This window comes from Zingiber officinale, chromosome 6B, assembly GCF_018446385.1.
Source record: "Zingiber officinale cultivar Zhangliang chromosome 6B, Zo_v1.1, whole genome shotgun sequence".
Classification (NCBI taxonomy): Eukaryota; Viridiplantae; Streptophyta; class Magnoliopsida; order Zingiberales; family Zingiberaceae; genus Zingiber; species Zingiber officinale.
Genome location: NC_055996.1, coordinates 98724058 through 98745556, shown reverse-complemented (window position 1 = coordinate 98745556; position 21499 = coordinate 98724058). Strand labels below are relative to the sequence as shown.

Here is a 21499-nt window from a genome sequence, read left to right as displayed (position 1 = left end):
GGCCATCGATGATAGATGCTTACAAAATATCCAAGGATGTTTCAATTATTAGATTAGATGAATTATTTTCCGATTTTGAGTTATACGAACAGATTAATGCATGCTCGGCCGAGATAAGTATTGCGTTGGTTGCAAGTACAAGCAAGACGAAGGAAACCAGGAAGAAGTACCAGATTGAACCCGAGTCAGGAGATGAATTGGACTCAAACGAAGATAATATCACCACCGAACTAGTCAAACTAGTTTGAAAAGCACTTAAGCAGAAGAAGTTGACTCAATCGAACACGAAAGTCAAGTATGGAGTTACCTACTATGGCTGCAACAAGAAGGGACACTACAAGCCTGACTATTCAAATAGAAGTGAGGAAAAAGGAAGGCGTTGAAGGAAACGTGGTCCAAGTCATCAGAAGAGTCGGACGAAGAAGAACACAAGCAAACAAGCTTCCTCGCTTACCGGTACAAGTGTACGTTGCCGAAACCGAGTCCGACTCCAAAACCGAGAGCGAATCGAAAACTGAGTCTGAGAGAAGCCACAGATTCGTATCCATTTTTGAAGGGTCAAACAACATTATAAGTTCCCTAATTTCTGGTACTCAGATAGATGACTTACAAAATTTAGTTGCACATTTATTAAGAAAGTTGGCCAAATTCAACGTCCGGGTCAAGTCACTCCAATAGGAGGTAACAACCCTTAAGGAAGCGACTAACTCGAGCTCTTTGATTGAGCAAATTCAGGAAGAGAATTCCAATTTAAAAACGCAGGTTAAAGAACTCAAGGACTCATTGTAATAGTTCACTTTGGGTTTCAAGAATCTTGACCTAATTCTTGGAAAACAAAGGGTCGTATACAACCGATCCAAACTTGGATGTAAGGCTAAACATAAATTCAGATCTTATTTGTCTTTTGTAAATCGATCAAATAGAAACATAGTCCAAGCATGGGTCCCCAAGTCTAACTTAATTAATCAAGCTAGACTTGGCTAATATTTGATCCCTAAGGATCAAATCTATTATCTTGATAGACCTTATCAAGGCTATGATCTAGGAGGAGCGAATAAAAGGATCATTTTTATCATAAAATAGACTTGTTTGATGTATGTTCTACTGCTTTCTATTATTCATGCTTAGATTAAGATAGATAAGGACTTAGACTTGATTCATACTTGACTAGTTAGACCTAGGATTTTCAAAAAGGAAATTAAATATTTAATTTTTTTAAAAGGTTTTGTCTAAAAGTGGTTGATGATCCAATACCCAAGAAGGTCTAGTGCCTCGCCACAACCTAGAAGCTAACTATTGAAATACATATTTAATTGACTAATTGTTAAACTTTAATCTAACTCAAATGTAGATCAATCTTTAGATTTAAATTTAAATTGAAGATAAAATTAACCATCTCATAAAACCATTAAAGTTCTCTCATTGAAAATCTAGAAAAGGGTGAGATGGACCTAGGTTTAAATAAAAAATAATTAACACAATTAAGTTAACTAAAAATTAATTCAATTAATCTAACTCATTTTAATTAATAATTTCATAAGTATAATTAATTTCAAAATCTTAATTAATTTTTAAAAGCTTTAATTATTTGATTATTAATTTTTAAATCATAATTAATTTTCAAAATCTTAATTATTTTTAAATGATAATTAATTTTTAGATTTTTTAAATCTTAATTATTTTTAAAGGATAATTAATTTTTAAATCATAATTAATTTTCAAATTATGATCAATTTTTTAAAAATATAATTAATTTTAAAATTTTAATTAATTAATTAATACAAATTCTAAAATTCAAACTTAAATATTATGAAATTCAAAATTCAATTGAAATTCAAATTTAACTTAACTTATTTTTCAAATTCATTATTCTTCAATATCATAAATATTTAACTCCATCTCACACAAACTTATAAGTTGAATATGCTTGATAACATAGAATGGATGAGATGGAAAATTAGGAAGATAAGTAATAACTTTTATATTTATTTTACATACTTGGACTCTAGGATACCCTTAAGAAGCATTCATTTGTTTTTGACATTAATTAAGGGGAAGTGCAAAGAAGTTTAAGGAATTAATTTTTTTAATTAAAGTATTGTTTTTCAAGATTTCAACGTTAATTTTGTAAATGTTTAAAAAAGTTTAGTTTTTTTCTATTTTTGAAAATAAACCGTATTTGAAAAAGCAAGTTCAAATATTTTTGAAAAAGTATTTTTTTTTAAGCTAAGCTTTTATCAAATGTTTTTTAAGCTAATTACTTAACTAAACTTTAATCAAAATCTTTTTTAAACTAAGTACTTAACTAAGTTTTTATTAAAATCCTTTTAAAGCTAAGTTTTTATCAAAGTCTTTTTAAAAGAAAAGTTGTTATCAAAATTTCTTTACAGAAAGCTAAAGTATTTAATAAAGTATTTCTAATTTAGCTAAGTGTTTTTTAAAGTAATTATTTTCAAATCTATGTTTAGCTAAGTTTTTTGAAAAAGCTAACTCACTTTCAACGCTTAAAAATTAGCTAATTTTTTTTAAGTGCTACCCTTCAGGAGGAGCTTAAAGTTAAACAGAGTAAAAACTTTTTTGTCAAACAACCTTCTCTCCACTTATATTATTTTTTGATTTATGTCAAAGGGGGAGAGAAAAGTTAAAGTTATAAGTTAAAACATAATTTTTATGAAAGGGGGAGCATAAGTTAAAGTTAAGAGGTAAACATAATTTTTATGAAAGAGGGAGCATAAGGGAGTTTGTTTTTACAAATTATTGTATTTATGCTCATGCTAAAATTCCTTTAATTATTGTTATATTTTACTTAACTTTGAACCAAGTTGTCATAATCAAAAAGGGAGAGATTATTGGTGCAAGGAGCACCAGATGATCGAACCTAAATTTTGATTATGGCAAAGGATTCAAAGTTAAGTTGTCTTGTGATCTAACAAGGTTGATTGAGTTTGTAGGAAAGTCCTAAGTTGTCTTAGGCAAAAGTCCTAGTAGATTCTAGGCAGGTGGAAAATCCTAGGGGGGTAACCCTAGGTCATAGGGGCGGTAACCCTAGGTGATGGAAAGTCCTAGTGGATTATAGGCAGATGGAAAACCCTAGGGGGAGGTAACCCTAGGTCCTAGGGGCGGTAACCCTAGGTGATGGAAAGTCCTAGCTGCGGTTAGGCAGGTGGAAAACCCTAAAGGGTGGTAACCCTAAGTCCTAGGGGGCGGTAACCCTAGGCGGAAAGTTTTGGCGGATCAATCGCTTTGGACAAAACCCTATAATCGGGGACTCTAGGTGAAAACCCTGGTGGTCACGGACCAGGTGGAAGTCTGGACGGGTCGTGGAGCGGACGTCCATCAGAAAGTCCTGAAGCTTCGGGCGCTGAGCAAAAGTCCAGTCGGTCTGGAGGACCGGTCTGGCAACAGGTAACTTCTCCTGATAGGAGTAGGTGAGGACGCATTCTCCGCTGAGGGAACAATAGACGTTAGTTTGACCTAGGGTTTCTGGAGGAAATCCGAAGTCAAAACTGGGCAGTCCAAAGGTTGTCAAGTTATTTATTTACATATTAATTGCTATTTGTCTAACTCTATTTTGCAGGAAACTAACAAGTTTTGCAGGGTCAAACTTAGCCTTGATTGATTGACCGAACGGTTGGATTGGTCGACTGAACCCCAGTATAGCAGGATCAGATTTCTAGAGATCAAACCGAGTTTGATCTCTAGAAATCAGTCGACTGAACCGAGAATAAGCGGTGACCGGATTGAGCCAGGTTGATCGCATCAAATAAGGCAGAGACCATCAACTGATTGATCGACTGAACAAAGGGATTGATCCACCGAACAAAGGCTCATCTAGAGAGACTACATCTGGATGGAAGGCCGGGAGGATTTAGCAAGTTCGGTCGACCGAACCTGAGGATCGGTAGACCGATCCGGATCAAGTCAAAACTTAATCCCGAGATCAAAGGATCTGGATAGGTTTGAAGAGGCTATAAAAAGGGGTCTTGACCAACACTTGAGAGAGACCGAAAATCAGGCTATTTATGCTCCTGTGTGCTACTCCCAAACACTTCAACAATGCTCAACTGTTATTCCGACATTCAATGACTCTTTTACTTATACTTATATTGTAGGTATACTTTGTTTAGTTTTGTACTTGTAATTACTTACTTGTAAAGAATTTTCGAGCTATTAGTGATTGTCCACCGAAAGTGATTAACGATCGTGGGTCTTGGAGTAGGAGTCGTCACATACTCCAAATCAAGTAAAAGAAATCGTGTTAGTGATTACTTTTGTGTCTTCTTTATTCTGTTGTGTTATTCTGAGTTTTCCGAAACAAACAAATTAGCCATGATTCACCCCCTCCCCTCTAGCACGTCATCAATCCTACATCGTGGATATATCGATGGGTAATCCACTAAATGCCTCTTTAGTACCTCCGAAAGAGGGAATCGAGTACAAGAATATGCACATTGTAACAATCAACACTTCCCTTTTAAAGCAGCAGAATTAAGAATGTAGCACTAATAAAAAGGTTACCAACAAAAATAGAGAGCTCGGTATGTCGCTATCGGTCTGCCGAAGATGATTCAGACGTCCCAGAAGTGTAGCTCAAAGGCAGACAGACTTTCTAGAGTAACAGCAGGAAGAAGAAGCAGTCGGAAGCTCAATCGAATGCGTAGTAGCACGTATATGTGTTCTATATCGAAGCTTTGAGTGAGCAAGCTTATAAAGAGCATGGAAGGCGCCTTCCATAGTCATTGAAGCCACCTCTAACCTAAAAAATCGATCCTGAACAACCCGTCACTTATCCACGACGAAGTCCAAATTTCATCCTGCGGAAGGCGCCTTCTATTAAAGTACGAAGGCGCCTTCCATCAAGCTTGAAGGCGCTTTCGGATACGGTTCATTTGAAGGCAATTTTGCTCCTTTGTCCTACAAGATCATGTTAGTCCAATAAACAAAATAATAACCTGCAAGACAAATGTTAGCACAATAATAATGAGCAGTATGAATTAGTTTCTATCCTCCTAAGATCAGGAACTAGTCAAGGTCTTAGATTAGGGATCCGAAATGGACCTAACCTAGAACGACGTCTACTGTCCCTCAACCGGGACGCGTTCTCACAAGGTCACTCTTCTCCAGTGACTTACCTTAACTTACCAACTTACTAGTTGTCCGATTCGCAGACCCAACTAGATTTCCTTGCCAGATATCCGGTCAACCCATCGACCTATCTGGATTTTGAACCAGCTATTCGGTCGGCTCGTCAAACTAACTGAACTTCGCACCAGCTATCTGGTCGGTCCGTCGACCTAGCTGAACTTCGTACCAACTATCCGGTTAGCCCGTTGACCTAGCTGAACTTCTTGCTAGATATCCGGTCAGCTCATTAACCTATCTAGACTTCATACCAGATATCCGGTCGACCCTTTGACCTATCTGGTTAATATCCTACATACTTGGTAAGATGGTTAGATCACAACAATACCTAACTTAACTTACTTATCAGTTATCAAAACCTGAGTTAGACCGTTAGTGCGAACTGCACCAATACAAGGCTGATAGAGGATGCTAGAATGCTAGGTCTAGGTTGTGCGAGCAAGGACGAGTACTAAGTGAATATATTCTGGGGTCAAATCCTAGGTTTAGAATTTGACTAGTTGACTGGGGCAGGGCACAGAATGTTTCTGTGCCCGACGGGTGTGAAAACAGTCGAGTGGTATTGTAGCAGTCAAACTGCACTGTAGCAGTCAACCGGGTACTATAGCAGTCGACTGGTGCACTGTAGCAGTCAACTGGTGCATTGCAGTAGTCGATTGGTGCACTATAGTACTCGATTGGTATCGAGCCGTTGGCTTGTAACGGTTAAATTCCACTTAGGACCAGTTGACTGGTGGCGAAAAAATAGCTTGATATTTTCCTCCCGAACTCTATTTAATAGAGCTCAGGGTGTTGGGTAAGGTTGAAGAAATATATTTGGTTAAAGTCTATTAGAAGTCTCCTAAGTGCTTCAAGCTTCTCTTGTGATCTAAGGGTGTTTGGATCAAGATTATGGTGAGGTTTCTCCACCGAGAAGGAGATTTGAGCTAGCCAAAGTTTTCCTGGGAGTCATCCACCGACGGATCAAGATCGTCCACCTTACGAACAACCATGGAGTAGGAGCTTTATCTCTGAACCACGTAAACGAGTGTGTCTTTGTGGTTTGTTTGTCTTCATTCTTCTTATTTTAGTTTAGCTTTCTATTTATTAGTTTGTTTTGTATTCCATTGTGCACTAACATTATAGGAAGCAAACGATTTGAGTAAGACGTTATTCCCCCCCCCCCCCCCCCCCCCTAGCGGATGTCAAGGTCCCAACAGAAAAACTTATGATGTGGGGTAAGGATGTGGATACATAATGGGTGAGAGTATTTTGGTCATTTCACGATGATGCCCCTTTTTTTAGGGCTCGACTTCAACGAAGCAGAGGAGGCCCTTTTTTCTTTTATTGGGCGTACACCGCCTACAAGAAGCCTACCGCCAGATCTGCTCTCTAGCCACTAGTAACCGTCGGATCCGCTCCATCACCACCCCTATCACTGCCCCCCCCCCCCTCTCTCTCTCTCTCTCTTCCTCCTCACACAAGTCGTCGCCAAGGAAGTTGATGTTAACACCTCCGACCCTCTGGCACTCTGACGGCCACCCTCCAACCTCCTCCATCATTGTCGCCTCCTCACAGGAGCACCAGCAGCCCAAGTGTCTCCTCCATCTCCCTTTGCACACTGATAGCTCAAGTATCACCTCCGGCACCACCTCCATCTCCCTTAGCACCACCTCTCCCTCTTCTCCCTCCCGGGAGACACTGTTGTCATAGGGGCACGCACCACCTCTCCCTTTTTCAAACGCCAATGTCGCCCCTTCTCTTCTACTCGCAAGGCTCTATCGCCTTTGGTTTGACGTTGTCCACAACCCCTTCGCCATCTTCGCTCCTTCACGCCTCACGTCGTCCACACTAATCCGATAGTCTTCGCTGCTTGTCCGACCCCCAAATTGTCGATGTTGTGCACCCCTTGTGGTGCTCCACATCGATCTAGCCTCTGGCAGCTGTCATAGCCCCTAGCAGTCGAATCTAACTTGTCGGCGCCCTTGCCTTCAGATACGACATTGATCCAGCGCAGATCTGCACTGTCATATGTTTCTGATGCTGATCTAACCTTAGATTCACACTGCTATTGTGCCACATATCCAGCATCTCCGTTCGGCCCCACTGATCGGACACCCTTTTGGGCCTGCAAACCCCGATCTGACTAGTCTTCAGCCTTTGCGCCGCTGTTATATTTCAGCTTGTGTGTCACTGTTATGTTTCATCTTATGTGTCACTGTTATGTTCCGACTTGTGAGTTATTGTTATGTTTCGACTTATGCGCCGTTGTTATGTTTCAACCTATAAGTCCCTGTTATGTTCCGATAGGTCGATCTCTCTGGCCCTCTAGCCTCGTCACCGGCCTTCTGTTTCTGTGTCGCCTCCGACCCTGCACCACCTCCAGCTTGCTCTTGTGGGCCTTGTATGTTGCCCCTAAGGCTATGGTGCGGTGGTAGGGCATCCAGGTTGTCACCCAGATACCCGTGATTCGAGTCCCAGATATGGCGAATTTGTAGGAATTTTTCCTCCAAATGGGGCATGCAACTAAAGAATGTTGAGCTCTTGGGTTGCCCGCTGCGAGCGCTTCCCGATTTACCCTAGTGGTCGGTGGGAAACTTCTGTGGGGGCAGGCCAGTTACCCCAGGTTCGACGTTACCCAGCCTGGTTAATCATTTTTTGTATGGGCCTAGTATGTTTTACATTCAGTTTTTATATATTTCATTGTAGTATTACTTATCTGCTTCATATACTCTATTGGAGACTGACTTGAGCGTCGGAGTAGACGGGTCGGGGCACCCCTGACTTCCATTCTAATCCCTCATTCGCTCCATTACTCCTTACAAGCTCTCCAAGCGATTCATCCCTCCCTGTGGGCTTGATGATTTCCTTCTACAGCTCCGTAGACATATCCGATGGTCCCACCTTTGCTCTGGTCATGACGACTTCGTCAGCATTTCAGACAGTTCACTGGGGGCTCGTCCTTCGAGGGGTCTTAGTGCAAGATCAATATGTTATACATTTTTTTTTACAAGTAACCTTGTAACCTTTATTCTGAAATGTTAATGTCACACATTACAAGTTTTACCAATCAACTTGGAAAATTCCCAGCCTCCCAATAAAATGTAGCGGGGAAGAATAAGAAAACTTAGCTAAGGAGTGAGTCACGGCATTGGTTGTCCTCCTAACATAAAGTAGAGAAGTAATAGCTAACTGAGCTATTAAAAACTTTATCTCTATGGCGCATAAACCAACGTAAGTTAGATGATCTGTTGAAGTCCTTTGTCTTGAGCAAACTGAAGGCCTCTCGAATGATTATTAATTTCCCTTATAGTCGAATCGATCTGATTTTGGTATTGTCCTTCCAAAGGCTACAACCATTTACCCCAAGTGGTTTCGAATAACTCCCTCAATTCCACACCAACTATCTCTTTAAAATTGGCATATACGGCTAATTGAAAGTGATACATTTTAAGTGTAATTTATGTTGGCATTATTAATATGATTATTTTTATTTTATAAAAATTTAAAATTTTATTTATTGAACTGTAAGTAATGATTGTAAAAGTAGTTTTCTATATATAAAAATTTAACTAGTTTTTAAATTTTATGATGGCAGTCATTTTATTTTCCTATAAAAATTAACATATTTTCGTAGACATGAATGATTGTATTTTTTTTATTTTGTTAGATATACAAACTTGTAAAATTATTTTATCATAGATTCAAAATTAAATATATTTTTGTTTTTTAAAAAATATTTTATTGTGGATTCAAAGTCACCATTTAACTGCCGAGTCAAACTAGCCTTCGTGCAGAAATAAGGCTCTAGCAATTGAACATTCAGATTCGAGCTTGATCTCTCGGGTCCTTGCCATTTGAGTGTTTGACCACTCGGCTGCTCAGCCACTCAAACATTCAGTCACTTAGACTATCATCACTTAATGCTCAGGAGTTCGACCACTCAGACACTCATCATTGCGTGCTCCTACTTAGGCTCGAGCTCGGGCAACTCTTCGGAGCCCATGATCCACTTGGCCTTGAGTAACCGACCAATTTGACAATCTTGCTAGATGGATTGAGTGATGTAGATGTGTGCTGACTTAGATAAGTTAGATACAGACGGTGTCAGTTCAAATTAGCATTAAGATAATTTTGACTCCATAGAAGTGTGTTATATATTTTATTGATCATTTTAAACGAACGTCAGATTAAACTTTAGTAATCTATGAATATTTAGTGTTAAACAATTATCATTCTTATTATATGAGAACTATGAATAAATCTCAGCTTATTCAAATGCTTAATTACAAATCTAAAAATACACATCTTAATCAATCATGGAATACAACATTAGCTCGCCCCTAAGGCATGGTGGGGTAATAAGTGGAAGAGTCATTTTCCCAAACAATCAATATACAAAACTCATAATACAATCCATGTATGTAGCGCTTGAATAATTAGTGACACCGGAGTGTCATGTTAGGAGCCACCTTATTTTTCAGATTTATTTGGTAGTTGAAATATCAAATTAAACTAGATAATTAGCTCCATCTCAACTAATTTCTTATAAATATAATCGGCCATCTAAAATGCAACAACACCACTAATAACCATTAATTAGTTGTGAGCACATTGAATTAGTGTTTTTTTTAAAAAAAAAAATATTTATTGTCTTTCAAAGTTATTGAGCTTGTTGCACCAACCTTCTGCCCATTTGCACTATTTTAAGAACCTTGATAGCATACAAAAGCCATTTCCACTTAAGCAAGCTAAAAGATAAACAAAGAAGATAATATAAAAAGAAGATTCCATTCCAATGCATTTCTTTTTATAAAAAACTAATAAGTCATGCGATGTGATGGATTAAAGAGGGGTTTGCCCAAATTTAGCTTTATTTGTTGTATCCTTCATTTTTGTTTTTGTTTTCAATTAAAAACTCTTTTTTTTTTAATTTTCAAATTATTACAGTAACAATTGATCTATAAAACAGCACTATTAAAAGGGATTTAATGCCTTTAATTCTTATAGTCAAAATAAAAATTTAGTAGATAAAAAATATAATATAATCATGATTAATTAGAAGATCGATTCTCTAAAATAATATAATTGTATCAAAAGAATTTAGCAAATAATCTAGAGGATTTTTTGAGGGTGCCTAATAAGTATTCAACCTATCGAAACCAATTGTGCCACTAGATAATTATTGGCATGATAGTCATTGCTTTTGGCTTTACGAAAAGTGATTACCTCAATCGTCTCACTAATCACAAATTACGCATGGTTGTAGAAAAAATTAATAAATTAATCATCACAAATTCCTTGTCGAGTTCCTTTTATATTAGTATAATAGCATGGTCTAGAACCATAAAGTGCTATTGAATTCTTAATGCGATAGGCACGAAAAGTAAAAGTAAACGCAACTAGTACTTCAAGCACTAACTTTATCTTCACCGCCTCACGACGGTTAAGTCGGCAGTCTATATAAGTCGAACTTCAAATTTATGATAAGTAAAGTAAGAGGAAAAATAGTCTACTTTCAAGGTGAGGGCTGTACATTTGATACGGTGGAGTTTTGTGGTTCTGCGTGTGCCATCGAATAAAAAGTCTGCTGTGTTATCAGTCAAAATTAAGGTACGATGGATTTAACTTATGGAGAGTCAAATTCATCACACAAAAGGAACTTAAATCCAATGCACTTTTTCTATGGATGCAAAATAACCAGGGGTAAGTTAATTATCATGGCCCTTGTCTAGGTTTAAATCCCAACATCCTGACATCATCTCTTAGGCTCGGACTCAATCATTAACACTCTCTCTTGACACTGAATCTTGGCATCCTTTCAGTTTTGATCTAATATCCTTACTTTGTAAGACTACGAATATTTCAATACACAATGCATTCTAAGAATCTTCCTTACTTTGTCTATTACACTAACGAAGATAACGACAATGGGACTCCGATTTCTCTTCAACTATATAGTCTTTATATAGTTATTCACATCCTCAATACATGTGAATTAATATAAATTAACCAACATACCTTAAACTTCCAATATAAAACTAAAGTCTCATTCACAATAGAACTTCTATCATCTTTCTCCTCTTCTTTATTCACACATATTCAACACATCTCAAGTCTTTTCATCTTCATCGACAATCTCCGAAATATGGGCACGTCAACAGATTCGTTGGCTAATAATTTAATCATCCACGATATTTAATCGAAACAACATCTAAATTATCTTATTATGCATGTCATGTATTTCATCTGTTTTGTCCGTCACATGTCCTCTAAAATAAAGTCTTATTTACGATGAACAAATTTAGCCAGCTATATATTAACTCCATCAACATTCTTAACGTAAAATTATTATTACATGATTTCAAGGTCAGTTCGAGTCTCAAAAGTAAATTTTTATAAAGTAAGATGAGATATATATATATAAAATAGATCTTTTCCCGCCGTATTGATGGAAACTTAGTGTCATTTTTATATATTGACTTGATCCTTGCTCCAACACCACGCCCTCAAACTTGCTCCTCTGTTTCTTTTCGACCATGCAATTCTCTCCCTCAAATCCTCCTCCTCTCCAGAACTACTCTCAGCTACTCCACAATCTCATCAGCTTTTGCTCCCCCAACGCCGTCGGAGCCACGGAAATATTCAACGACCGCCAGCAACAGAGCACTGCAGAGCAGAGGAAACAGAGGAGAATGGTGTCAAACAGGGAGTCCGCGCGCCGTGCACGTGTGCGTCAGCAGCAGCAGCTCTCCGAGCTTCAGGCACAGGTGGCACATCTCCGGTCGGCAAACCACCGTCTTCTAAGAGAACTGAACCAGGTCGTGAGAGCGAGGGAGGAGGTCCGGCACGAGAATGCTTGGATGGAGGAAGAAGAAACAGAGCTCCGAAGCAAATTCGCTCGTCTGGAAACACAGTTGAGTTCTATAATCTTTAATATTGATTAAAAATCTTTGCAAATGTGAATTTTAGATTGAATTATTAGTGTATTAATATATATATATATATATATATATATATAGTGGTGGAAATCATTTTCAGAGATCGTCTTTAAAAAATAAAAAAAAATATTCTTTTAATTTTTGCTTAAATTATTTTCACCCACAACGAGCAAGTGAGTTTTACTCATGAATCCATTCTCGTCATCCTTTCGAATAAAATCAAGACTCCGTTCAACCCAAATATTGCTTTTTCCTCGTACGAAACACACTCCTAATCATTTATCGCAAGCCGCCTTAGCAATTCGCCGGTTAATTCGATCCTACCTGTACAGGCACTGTCCTAACCTCTCACATTTGGATGGTAAGACCCACACTTAAATAGTGGGTCCCACCACCTCATTGTGAGAGGTTGGGACAGTACCTGTACAAGCAGGGTGAAATTTACCCAATTCACCCTTGACCTGTCGACCCTACAGTCCTCGGCTTTCGGGTCTCATCCATGAGCTCCCATCCACCTCCCTCCATCCTTCAACATCTTTAACACTAGAATAGTAATACTTTTTTAGTCAAAGATCGATACTACAACACAAGTAGATACTACAACACAACTAGACGACTAGAGATTTTAAACTTTGATACCCAAGGATATCAAAATTCAATAATATACCGAAATGATATATTTCGACCATTTCACCTAACACAGCTTGAGATTACAAACCACAAACAAGACTAATGATATTACAAAATTTTCATTCACAAGGAGCATACATAATATACCAGCTCAATTCAAAGAATCCTACGTAGAAAGCAATTCATATTACCCACTCAACCCGCATTCATGGAAGCTTTTAGATTTGGATGCAGTGAAATAGGGATAAGAACAATGATGATGAATTACTAGTAACAATCTTAAATGAAGTAAACGGAATCAAAAGCACAGGTAAACAATCAGAAAACTATAGAAAAACAGAGTGCAAATATGATTCATCAAGAAATAATTTGACGAGAACAAAAGTTTCAGTCAAGTTTCATTCGCATAATGAACATACGAGTATGATCTATCACCAAGCTCAGAAACCACGAGCAATGAGTCAGTTAGAGGCCCATGGACTTGGAATTCACTACGATCAGCATTGATTAGCATTTTTGCAACTTCAACCTGAAAGGATAAGCCAAATGAACTGATTGATATTCTTCTAAAAGAAACAAAGACAACTGAGATTTTACCGTGAACAACAGAACTTCAGATAGGGAGTGCATAACTGCTATGGTTGAGATACTCGCGGATTAAACTCTCATGACATACCAAGCGAAACGGGTGAAATATTTCATTCTATCCACTGACTGACACGCCCAACAGAAGCTCCTCGGCTGTCATGGAAGCATTGCACATCGTGGGGACGTAGTGATCCACCATCGACATGCAACGTGGGGGAGGGCTTGCGCCGATCACTGCTGCATGACGTGGGGGATCCGCCTGCACCGCAGGAGGGGCTGCACTGATTGTAGCTGGGTGTTGCATGACGTGGGGGAGATGGGAAAGGAAGGGGGAGAGTGTCCGCAGCAGCTAGGTGTGAGTTGATCGCGAAAGTTGGATGTAGAGGAAATCAAGAGACAGGAAGGAAGTGGAGTGGGAGGTGTTTTAAATTAATAAGTTTATAAACTTAACTTAATAATTGCAATCAATTCCTAGCTATAATAGATAATTTAAATAGACTTAATTAAACCATAATAAAATTATCTCATTAATTATATATTTTATTTATTTTAATTTTAAAAATATATTATAAATTATTTATTTATTTATTTACCATATGAAAGTATCATAATCTCATTTTTTTTAATATTTTTTATTTTTTAAATGAATGAGAGCCTTGACACAATGGTAAAATGAATGTCATGTGACCTTGAGATCACGAGTTTAAGTCACAGAAACAATCTCTTGCAAAATACAAGATAAGACTATGTACAATAAATCCAATTAGGACGGTAAACAAGTCGAGCCGAGCTTAAAATGAACCAAGCTTTTGAAATGAGTGTTCAAACTTGGCTTGGTTTATTTTTTATGCGCTTGAGCTTGTTTGAAGCTTGGCTTGAGCTTGGTTCGTTTAGATGTTATCAAGCTCTCAATTCAAGCTTGGCTTGAGCTTAGTTCAAACTTAGTTTGTTTAGATGTTATCAAGCTCTCAATTCAAGCTTGTTTGATTGTTTGAAACTTTTAGGGGGCGTTCGGTTAAATGATGGGAATCACTATGGGTATGGGTTTGATAGTAGGGTGGAATAGGAATAGGAATAGGAATGGAAATGAAACCCATCAAGTTATATGGGTTTGGTTGATTCTCATAAATCTAGTAATCATTCCAAAACTTACAATCCAAACACTATCTTTTACTATCATTTCATTCCCTCATTCCCAAACTCATCAACCAAACACCCCCTTAGTTATTTGATTGGTTATTAAGCTTGATAATTTAAATTTATTTATTTTATTTTATTGTTTATTTAGCATATTGAAAAGAATTTTATTAATGATATGGTTCGTGAACATTGTTCACGAACGTTGACAAGCTGAACACATATGTGTTCAAGCTTGTTTGTTTAGCCTAACGAGCTGTTCAAATTTATTTATTTAATTAATCTTATGTATATTAAACGAATATAAACAAATTTTTACCAAACCGAACACCAAGCTTGTTCACGAGCGCTTGATTCATTTACAGCTCTAGATCCAATGTGATTTGATCCTTCTCCGGGACCTCGCACTAACAGGAGGCTTATGCACCGAATTGTCTTTTGTTATTTTTTAAAATATTTTATTTTTAGTTAATATATTTATATTTTAAAAAATACCGAAATCATATCGCCATAACACAATACGGTACCGAAACTGTATAATTCCTGTCATAAACTGAAACTTCAATATGACTCAAAATTTGTCAAATAGACAGTGCTGCCTGTAGCCTAGCTCGACTCAGCAATAAAGTAGCCATAGCTCAGTCAAGCCCATTCAGTAGTGTCACTGCTAGTAAAAAAAGTAATATATATAAAATGGTAAGTTTGCTCCAACAGGAAGAGGTAGCAACAAGCGAACTCATCATGTTCTAGACTTAGAGATCCAACTTCTTGTGCCTAGTTAGGCACAACCTACCGACACTTAAACCACTGCAGTTTCTCATATGGGCCATGAAAATCCGGAACAGATCAAACGAGGTGGCTTCTTAAATTTATAGAGCGGTGATCTAAATCACTCTCAGGTGAAGAACCACTATTTTGATACTGGTAATAGGAAATCTGATCCTGGTCACAGTGAACTGCAGATGAATTTAAAGCAAAAGGGCATAACAATTTATTGAATTGATTATAGTAGCATGAGAACAAAAACGAATCCAGCAGTGGAATATGCTCAAAAGTTACCTGCAACAATAATTATTTTGGTGTTCGGAACTTTGCCAGACTAGCTATGGCATCTTTGAGTGCCACTTCATTCTTTTCTATATTTCCCTAAGTATACAAGTGCAGTAAATGACTTAGAATCATATCAGAGAAATGTCAAAGGAATAAACTATATACAATCCACCGAAGAGAAGCAAGAAATTTCTGCTTTATTAACCAAAATTTCAGTTTAAACTGTGTACGAGCAGGACAGATCTCATAAGAGTACCAAGTGAAAACAACACCTATAAAGAGAGGAATTACAACACTCACCTTCAAGGATGGTATTAAAGCATAAACTTCATCTACATTCTCTGGACAAACATTCCCCATCAAGCATATCTGAGCGAGGGGGGTCAAAAGCAAGCATATAGAGAGGGATCAAAATGCATAAATCAAGAATAGTTAAGCTAAAGTACAAACCTCGCCATCAGTGACTGCATTTAGTTTCAAAGTTCTAGAAACTTGAGTTAATGGTCCAATTAAAAAAGGCTTTCCAAATAATGACATAATGCAAAAGTTAACCAAAAATAGTATGTTAAAACTGAAGGATACTCCAAAACCTGTCGCACAGCCTTGGCATTGTTATAATGATCATTGACTTTGGAATATTGAAATGCCTTGCTAAATGACCTAAGAAGAAAATTATATCATTAAGAAAAACAATTATCAACTATGAAAATATGAATAATCTGCAAACAAAGCACAGAGAAAAGAACAAAGTCCCAATGTAATTGCGAGCTAGTACTCAGGCATTTTTATCTTGGGATCTTGTGATAGAACAGTCATGTGTTCATGGATATCTTGTAAAACTTCTGCAGCTTCACAATCCATTAATAATCTAGCACCTTTTGGAAGTTCTGAAAGAAGTTCAACAACAAAAAAAATGAGTCCCCAACAGATTAGCACAAGGTTCTTAACTAAGTTCGTTAGATAGCACAAAATTCCTACATATGGTGATAATAATACAAGTGGTTCTAAGCAAAACAAATTATAAGAAATTACAGATTTTTTAAATCTATTTTAACCATTTGGCCCTCTGTGATTGCATCACCAAAAAGATATGCAGCACAGATGAGGATATACAGGGAAAATTAGATAGCAGTGCTATTGTTTATCAAAAGCTCTATCAGTAATAGGAGAGTTAATTTCATGGGTAGGGTATTCAGCACTTTCAGTCTTGATGCAGACTGTAGTAGTTGCTGCAACTGCTAAATTCGGAACAGTCAAAAATACAAGTCAGAATGAGAAAAACTAAGATACTCAAAAATGATATAAAGAATAAGATTGCGCATTAATTCAACCCATGGTCAACATAATGAATGATGTACATATCTAAACTAGTTGTAAGTGCCACACTACACAGAGATACTGTTTGCGAATTTCAAAATAGTCAGGTCTAACCTGCAGTGAGTGAGTGATACCAAAAAATATACAAACATGAATTCTTTGATCAGAAAAAGAAATGGAGATTTTCATGGAGCCAAATATGAAACCTACAACTATTTATTTTATGGACTAAAAGAAAATTGACTCCAATCTGTAGGAAAAAAAATATGAAAAGAAAATACTAAGCAAAATGTTAAAGAAAAATAAAAGCTGAAAAAATAATTAAATATTGGTCCATCAATGACCTAGTTCGAGTTTCAATTGTGTTTCTGCTATCAAAGGCTCGAGTGGTGTTGCTTGTGGTAAGCTTCCTTTTCCCCCAGCCTTTCCAACGTTGGAACTTTTACCAAGATCTCCTATACAATAAAACAAGGTGAAATTCCATTAATGGTACCTTTCTCAAAAAGTATGTTTTAATAGTAAAGGTTGGAGGGAAGATGAATAGCACCTGCTAGAGCTATGTTAATAAGTGATATATTAAACTAAAAGAATTTGAAGAAGAAAGGAAGGATGAACCTGCAGTTGAATTATTGAATAGATTGTTACCACTTGTTTTTAAGCTTGAAAAAGAGACCCTTTTCTTGCCAGATTTAGCCTCAGCTGATGATTTTCCTTTGGAACTTGGAAGAGGTGTTTCAATAAAACCTAACAAAAAATGAACATAAATTATGGTATTGATTACAATTAACCAGGACGGTGACATTTGGCAGGAATCATGACCTTAACTTTGAATAATTGGCATGTGTTCTTATGCATCATTCAAGTTCAAAACCAAATTGTGCTACATTATGAACAAATCATCAATTAACAATAAACACCTACCAAAACCAAGAATGAAGAATCAGAAAACTAGATGTCAAGTATGCTATGTCACTAACTAAACATGTACAAATATCCAATGCAGAAAAGGAAATAATTCGATTGTTATTTTCTTCAAGTAGTTTGTATTTTGAATTGGTAACAAAATACCGGGGGTAATTGTTTGTTAAGTTTTTTTTTATATTGGGCCCATATAAACGTCATTGTCTTATATAATATTCACTATTGAATAAAAGCATTCCTGCTTTTTTCTAGGTGAGATTTTTCTTCAGTGAAAAGTTAGGGTTTCCGCTGCATGCTATGTTCTATCCTAGTGAGAACAGTTCTTTATATCAACTAACGCCTAAATTAGAAAAGGAAAAAAATTACTACCTTCACCATCAGAATCTGATAATTCAATTTCAACATGCGACTCCTTGAGGGCAGCAGCACTCTTACCTTTGAGTGATCCTGCACCAAAAATACTGCTATTAAAATTCTGCAAGAATAAAAAAAGCTGTTTTAAACCTATGCGCATTCAAAACCAATGCATAACCTTAAAAATAAAGGATCATACTATAACTAGAAGTATAGAATAGTCACTGAAACATATCAAAATTTTACACAATGCAGCGCACCATGGAAGGTATGCTACTATTATATTATATGAAGAACTCGTCTTAACTTTGGCTAAAATTTGAGTCGGCACCAAAGAGGGTTGTCGATGCGCATCTATAGACCACACTTCTGATAAGGGAAATTTCGCCTCCCAAAGAAATGCAACCGCATAAGAAACCTTCTCTCACACAGATAACTTCAAAAACGATGGAAAATACTTTTTCTCAGGCTGCAAACGATAGATTTCTTTCTCGAATGAGACTACCAACAACCCCAGGCCACGATTTTACAAGAGAACAAATGTAATTGCGTTTTCCCCCTAGTCGCTTAGGTGCTCAATGAAACTATCAAATCTTCGAACATGCACTAAACGAATTCGTTTTCTGAAGTCTAAAATTAAACCTTTATGCAGAACACGTGATTAGCTTGTAGACTCAAGTAAAAAAAATGATTTTTTTTTACACAAAGACGCGAACAACACAAAATGGAAGAGAAAACCTAACCTAGATCATTTCCTCCAGGAAAGGCAGATCCCTTTCCAGCTTTGTCCGCCATTCACCAGAGTGTAGCTGAGGAGGGAGAGGATAAAAGAGGACTCCCCCGACTAAACCCTATTGGTAACGAAGGGGTGGCAAAATCGCCGACCGTGACCGGAATTGGGCCGCCACGGCCCAAAATGACCTGCCGTGTTAACGACAGCAAATAAATTATCATGTATAATCTTAATTATATAATTATTTTAAAATTATATAATCAAAATAATAGAAAATAAAATATAATTAAATATTATTTGGTTTAACTTAGATAATGTAATGAAATTGTATGAAAATTAATGAATAACCTAATTTAATATTTTACTTTTTTATTATTATTATTATTAAATTGTATATTTTTTATTTTTATATGTTTTTTTACTTTTTCTTTTTCACATTTTTCTTCTTTTTTTTTGTTTTCTTAAACTTTTTTACATTTTTTTATATTTTGTTTTATTAAAAGTTTTTTTAATTTTTTATGTTTTTTCTATTTTTTTTAAAAAAAAATTACTTTTTTATTTTTTACTTTTATGTTTTTTTATTTTTTTTACATTTTTCTTATTATTTTTTATGTTTTTTCTATTTTTTTTGTTAACCTCGGAATCAAGAAAAACCTCAGTTTTCCGATTCCAAGTTGCATGCCCCTTTTACTAACGTGTCGGGCATGGAATATTACTTGGGAATCATCGATTATCTGAATCAAACAGGGTATTCGTTGATAACCTTGGATGGATAACCAAAATTATTAAGGATAACCTCCAACTCCAACCAAATGCACCCTTAGAGTATTTAAACTTGTTTAAGGTAATCTAGTTAAATCGAGCCGAGTTTAAAATGAATCAAGCTTTTAAAATGATTATTCAAACTTAATTTAGTTTATTTTTTATGAGTTTGAGCTTTCTTGAAACTTGACTTGTACTTAGTTCATTTAACTGTTATCTAGCTTTAAATTCAAACTTAGTTTAAACTTGATTCATTTAGATGTTATCAAGCTCTTAATTCAAGATTATTTGATTGTTTAAATTTTTTACTTATTGTATTGGGTATTGAGGGGGTGTTTGGTTCTTTCTTAAGAATAGGAATCGGAATGAGAATCATAATATTGTGGAATGGAAATGTGTATGAGCATGGATATTACTCTTAAAAGCAATATTTGGTTAGTTGAATATTTTTCTATCAGAATAAATTAAAATTTCCTTTTTTACCCTTAAAAGAAAATAAGAGAAAAAATTAGATGCGAGAGAAAGTTGAATGTGAGAGAAAAATTTGATAAGAGAGAATGACGAGAGAGAAATTTTGATGAGAGGAAAAGTGTGATGGGAAAGAATGAAGAAATAGAAAGTGCGATGAGAGAAAATGAGGAAAGAGAGTGTGATGGGAGAGAGCATGATGATAAAAGATGAGAGAAAAAATATGATGAGAATAAAATATGATGAGAGAGGATGAAAAGAGAGAAAGTGTAATGAGAAAAAATAAGAAGAGAGAGTTTGATGGGAGAGATCGAAGAGATAAAAAGTATGATGAGAGAGAAAGTGTGATGAGAAAAAATGAGAAACCGAATGTGATGGGAGAGATTGAGAAGAGAGAAAGTATGATGAGAGAGAAAGTGTCACGCCCCAAGAAGTCTCTGCCAGAGGAAATTCTGCCAGCATCTTCCCTGTACGGATGACAATCTGAAACTTATCTATAAGCCCTCAGGGCCCCTCAATCCTCGCCCAACACAGTTGGAACATATATAATAAAATAAACAAACATCCACGCAGTTTATATAGTATAGCCTTCGACTGACAATCACAACCACGCAGTTTAATAAAAACCTACACCACTATAACGAAAAACCTTCGCAACGAAAAACATAGGCAGCATACCCGAATCACGATATAAAATCCAAGAGTGCAAAACACACACATCACAAGTATGTAGTTCACTAACAAGGAAACACAAGTCCGAAAATAGATAACCATCTCGACTCCTAGTGGGGACATGGTGCTCTTGCTGATCTCCTATGAATTTCACTTCCGCCTGCAACACAAGTAGCGTCAGTGCAGAGCCAGGGAAGGGGTCCCCGGCGATAGCCTTCCGACGCTCAAGTCAGTCTCTGACTATGCAAGAAGAAATAAGAAGCAAGAACTGTAGCGCAACAGTAGAAATCGCGTGTAAAGCATATCTCCGCCGATGCTTGGACTCCCTTTATATAGAGCCCCGGAAGCGCGCGTGCACGCTTCCCAAGGAGAGCACGCCTCTCAAAGCTTTCCCTGAAAAGATATGTCAGTAAAGTGTCCCTGACACAGTACCTTAACGAGTCGAGCATATCTCTGAAGTGACAATGGAAGCTTCCGTCGTACGATCCTCTGTCTGACCATGCCGCCTGTCAGCGATACTAGCTCCCAAAAGGATGTCAAAAGATATCCTGCTGTGTATGTTGCTTGGCCGAGCAGAATGTCCCGTTCGGCCGGAGTTTTGTTATCCCTGCGATGTCTGCTGTCGCACCGAGCGAGACAGCCGCTCAACCGAAAATTCACTGTCGAGCCAAGCGGGATAGTCGCTCGGCTGAAAGTCTACTGTCCAAGTGTCACCCGTTACCAGGTCGAGCGGGATAGCCGCTCGACATGAAGGCCACTGTCCACATGCTATATGTAAGACCGATAGGTTCGATAGAGGGGGGGG

General features: G+C 37.0%; 2 protein-coding genes across 4 annotated transcripts; one reads left to right on the top strand and one right to left on the bottom strand.

The window, feature by feature from the left end:
• The first annotated feature begins 11652 nt into the window (after window positions 1-11652).
• Window positions 11653-12068, top strand: LOC121991279 (basic leucine zipper 43-like). Its single transcript, XM_042545290.1, has one exon. It carries the CDS (start codon window positions 11661-11663, stop codon window positions 12066-12068), a length of 408 nt encoding a protein of 135 aa, XP_042401224.1. The 5' UTR covers window positions 11653-11660.
• Window positions 12069-13019: 951 nt separating this feature from the next.
• LOC121988410 (DNA-directed RNA polymerases IV and V subunit 4-like) lies at window positions 13020-18983 on the bottom strand. Of its 3 annotated transcripts, none has more exons than XM_042541827.1 (10): window positions 18803-18983; window positions 18075-18152; window positions 17400-17528; window positions 17129-17239; window positions 16243-16354; window positions 16050-16127; window positions 15918-15951; window positions 15768-15836; window positions 15477-15563; window positions 13020-13221 (listed from the first exon to the last, which is right to left on the bottom strand). In XM_042541827.1, exons 1-9 carry the CDS (start codon window positions 18852-18854, stop codon window positions 15489-15491), a joined length of 738 nt encoding a protein of 245 aa, XP_042397761.1. In that variant the 5' UTR covers window positions 18855-18983; the 3' UTR covers window positions 13020-13221; window positions 15477-15488. The 3 variants fall into 3 exon arrangements, with proteins under 3 accessions (XP_042397761.1, XP_042397760.1, XP_042397762.1); XM_042541826.1 differs by lacking the exon at window positions 13020-13221 and adding an exon at window positions 14942-15373 and having other exon boundaries at window positions 18803-18982; XM_042541828.1 differs by lacking the exon at window positions 13020-13221 and adding an exon at window positions 14942-15373 and having other exon boundaries at window positions 17430-17528; window positions 18803-18980.
• Window positions 18984-21499: the final 2516 nt, after the last annotated feature.

Bases quoted from the DNA above. Each gene is read 5' to 3' on its own strand.
- LOC121988410 (XM_042541827.1), bottom strand. From the start codon at position 18,854: ATGGCGGACAAAGCTGGAAAGGGATCTGCCTTTCCTGGAGGAAATGAT. The intron at 17,529-18,074 runs GTAGTAATTTTT...ATTTTTTGTTAG, and splicing joins ATCAGATTCTGATGGTGAAG to GTTTTATTGAAACACCTCTT. The intron at 16,128-16,242 runs GTACTAGCTCGC...TTTTCTTCTTAG, and splicing joins CCCAAGATAAAAATGCCTGA to GTCATTTAGCAAGGCATTTC.
- LOC121991279 (XM_042545290.1), top strand. From the start codon at position 11,661: ATGCAATTCTCTCCCTCAAATCCTCCTCCTCTCCAGAACTACTCTCAG.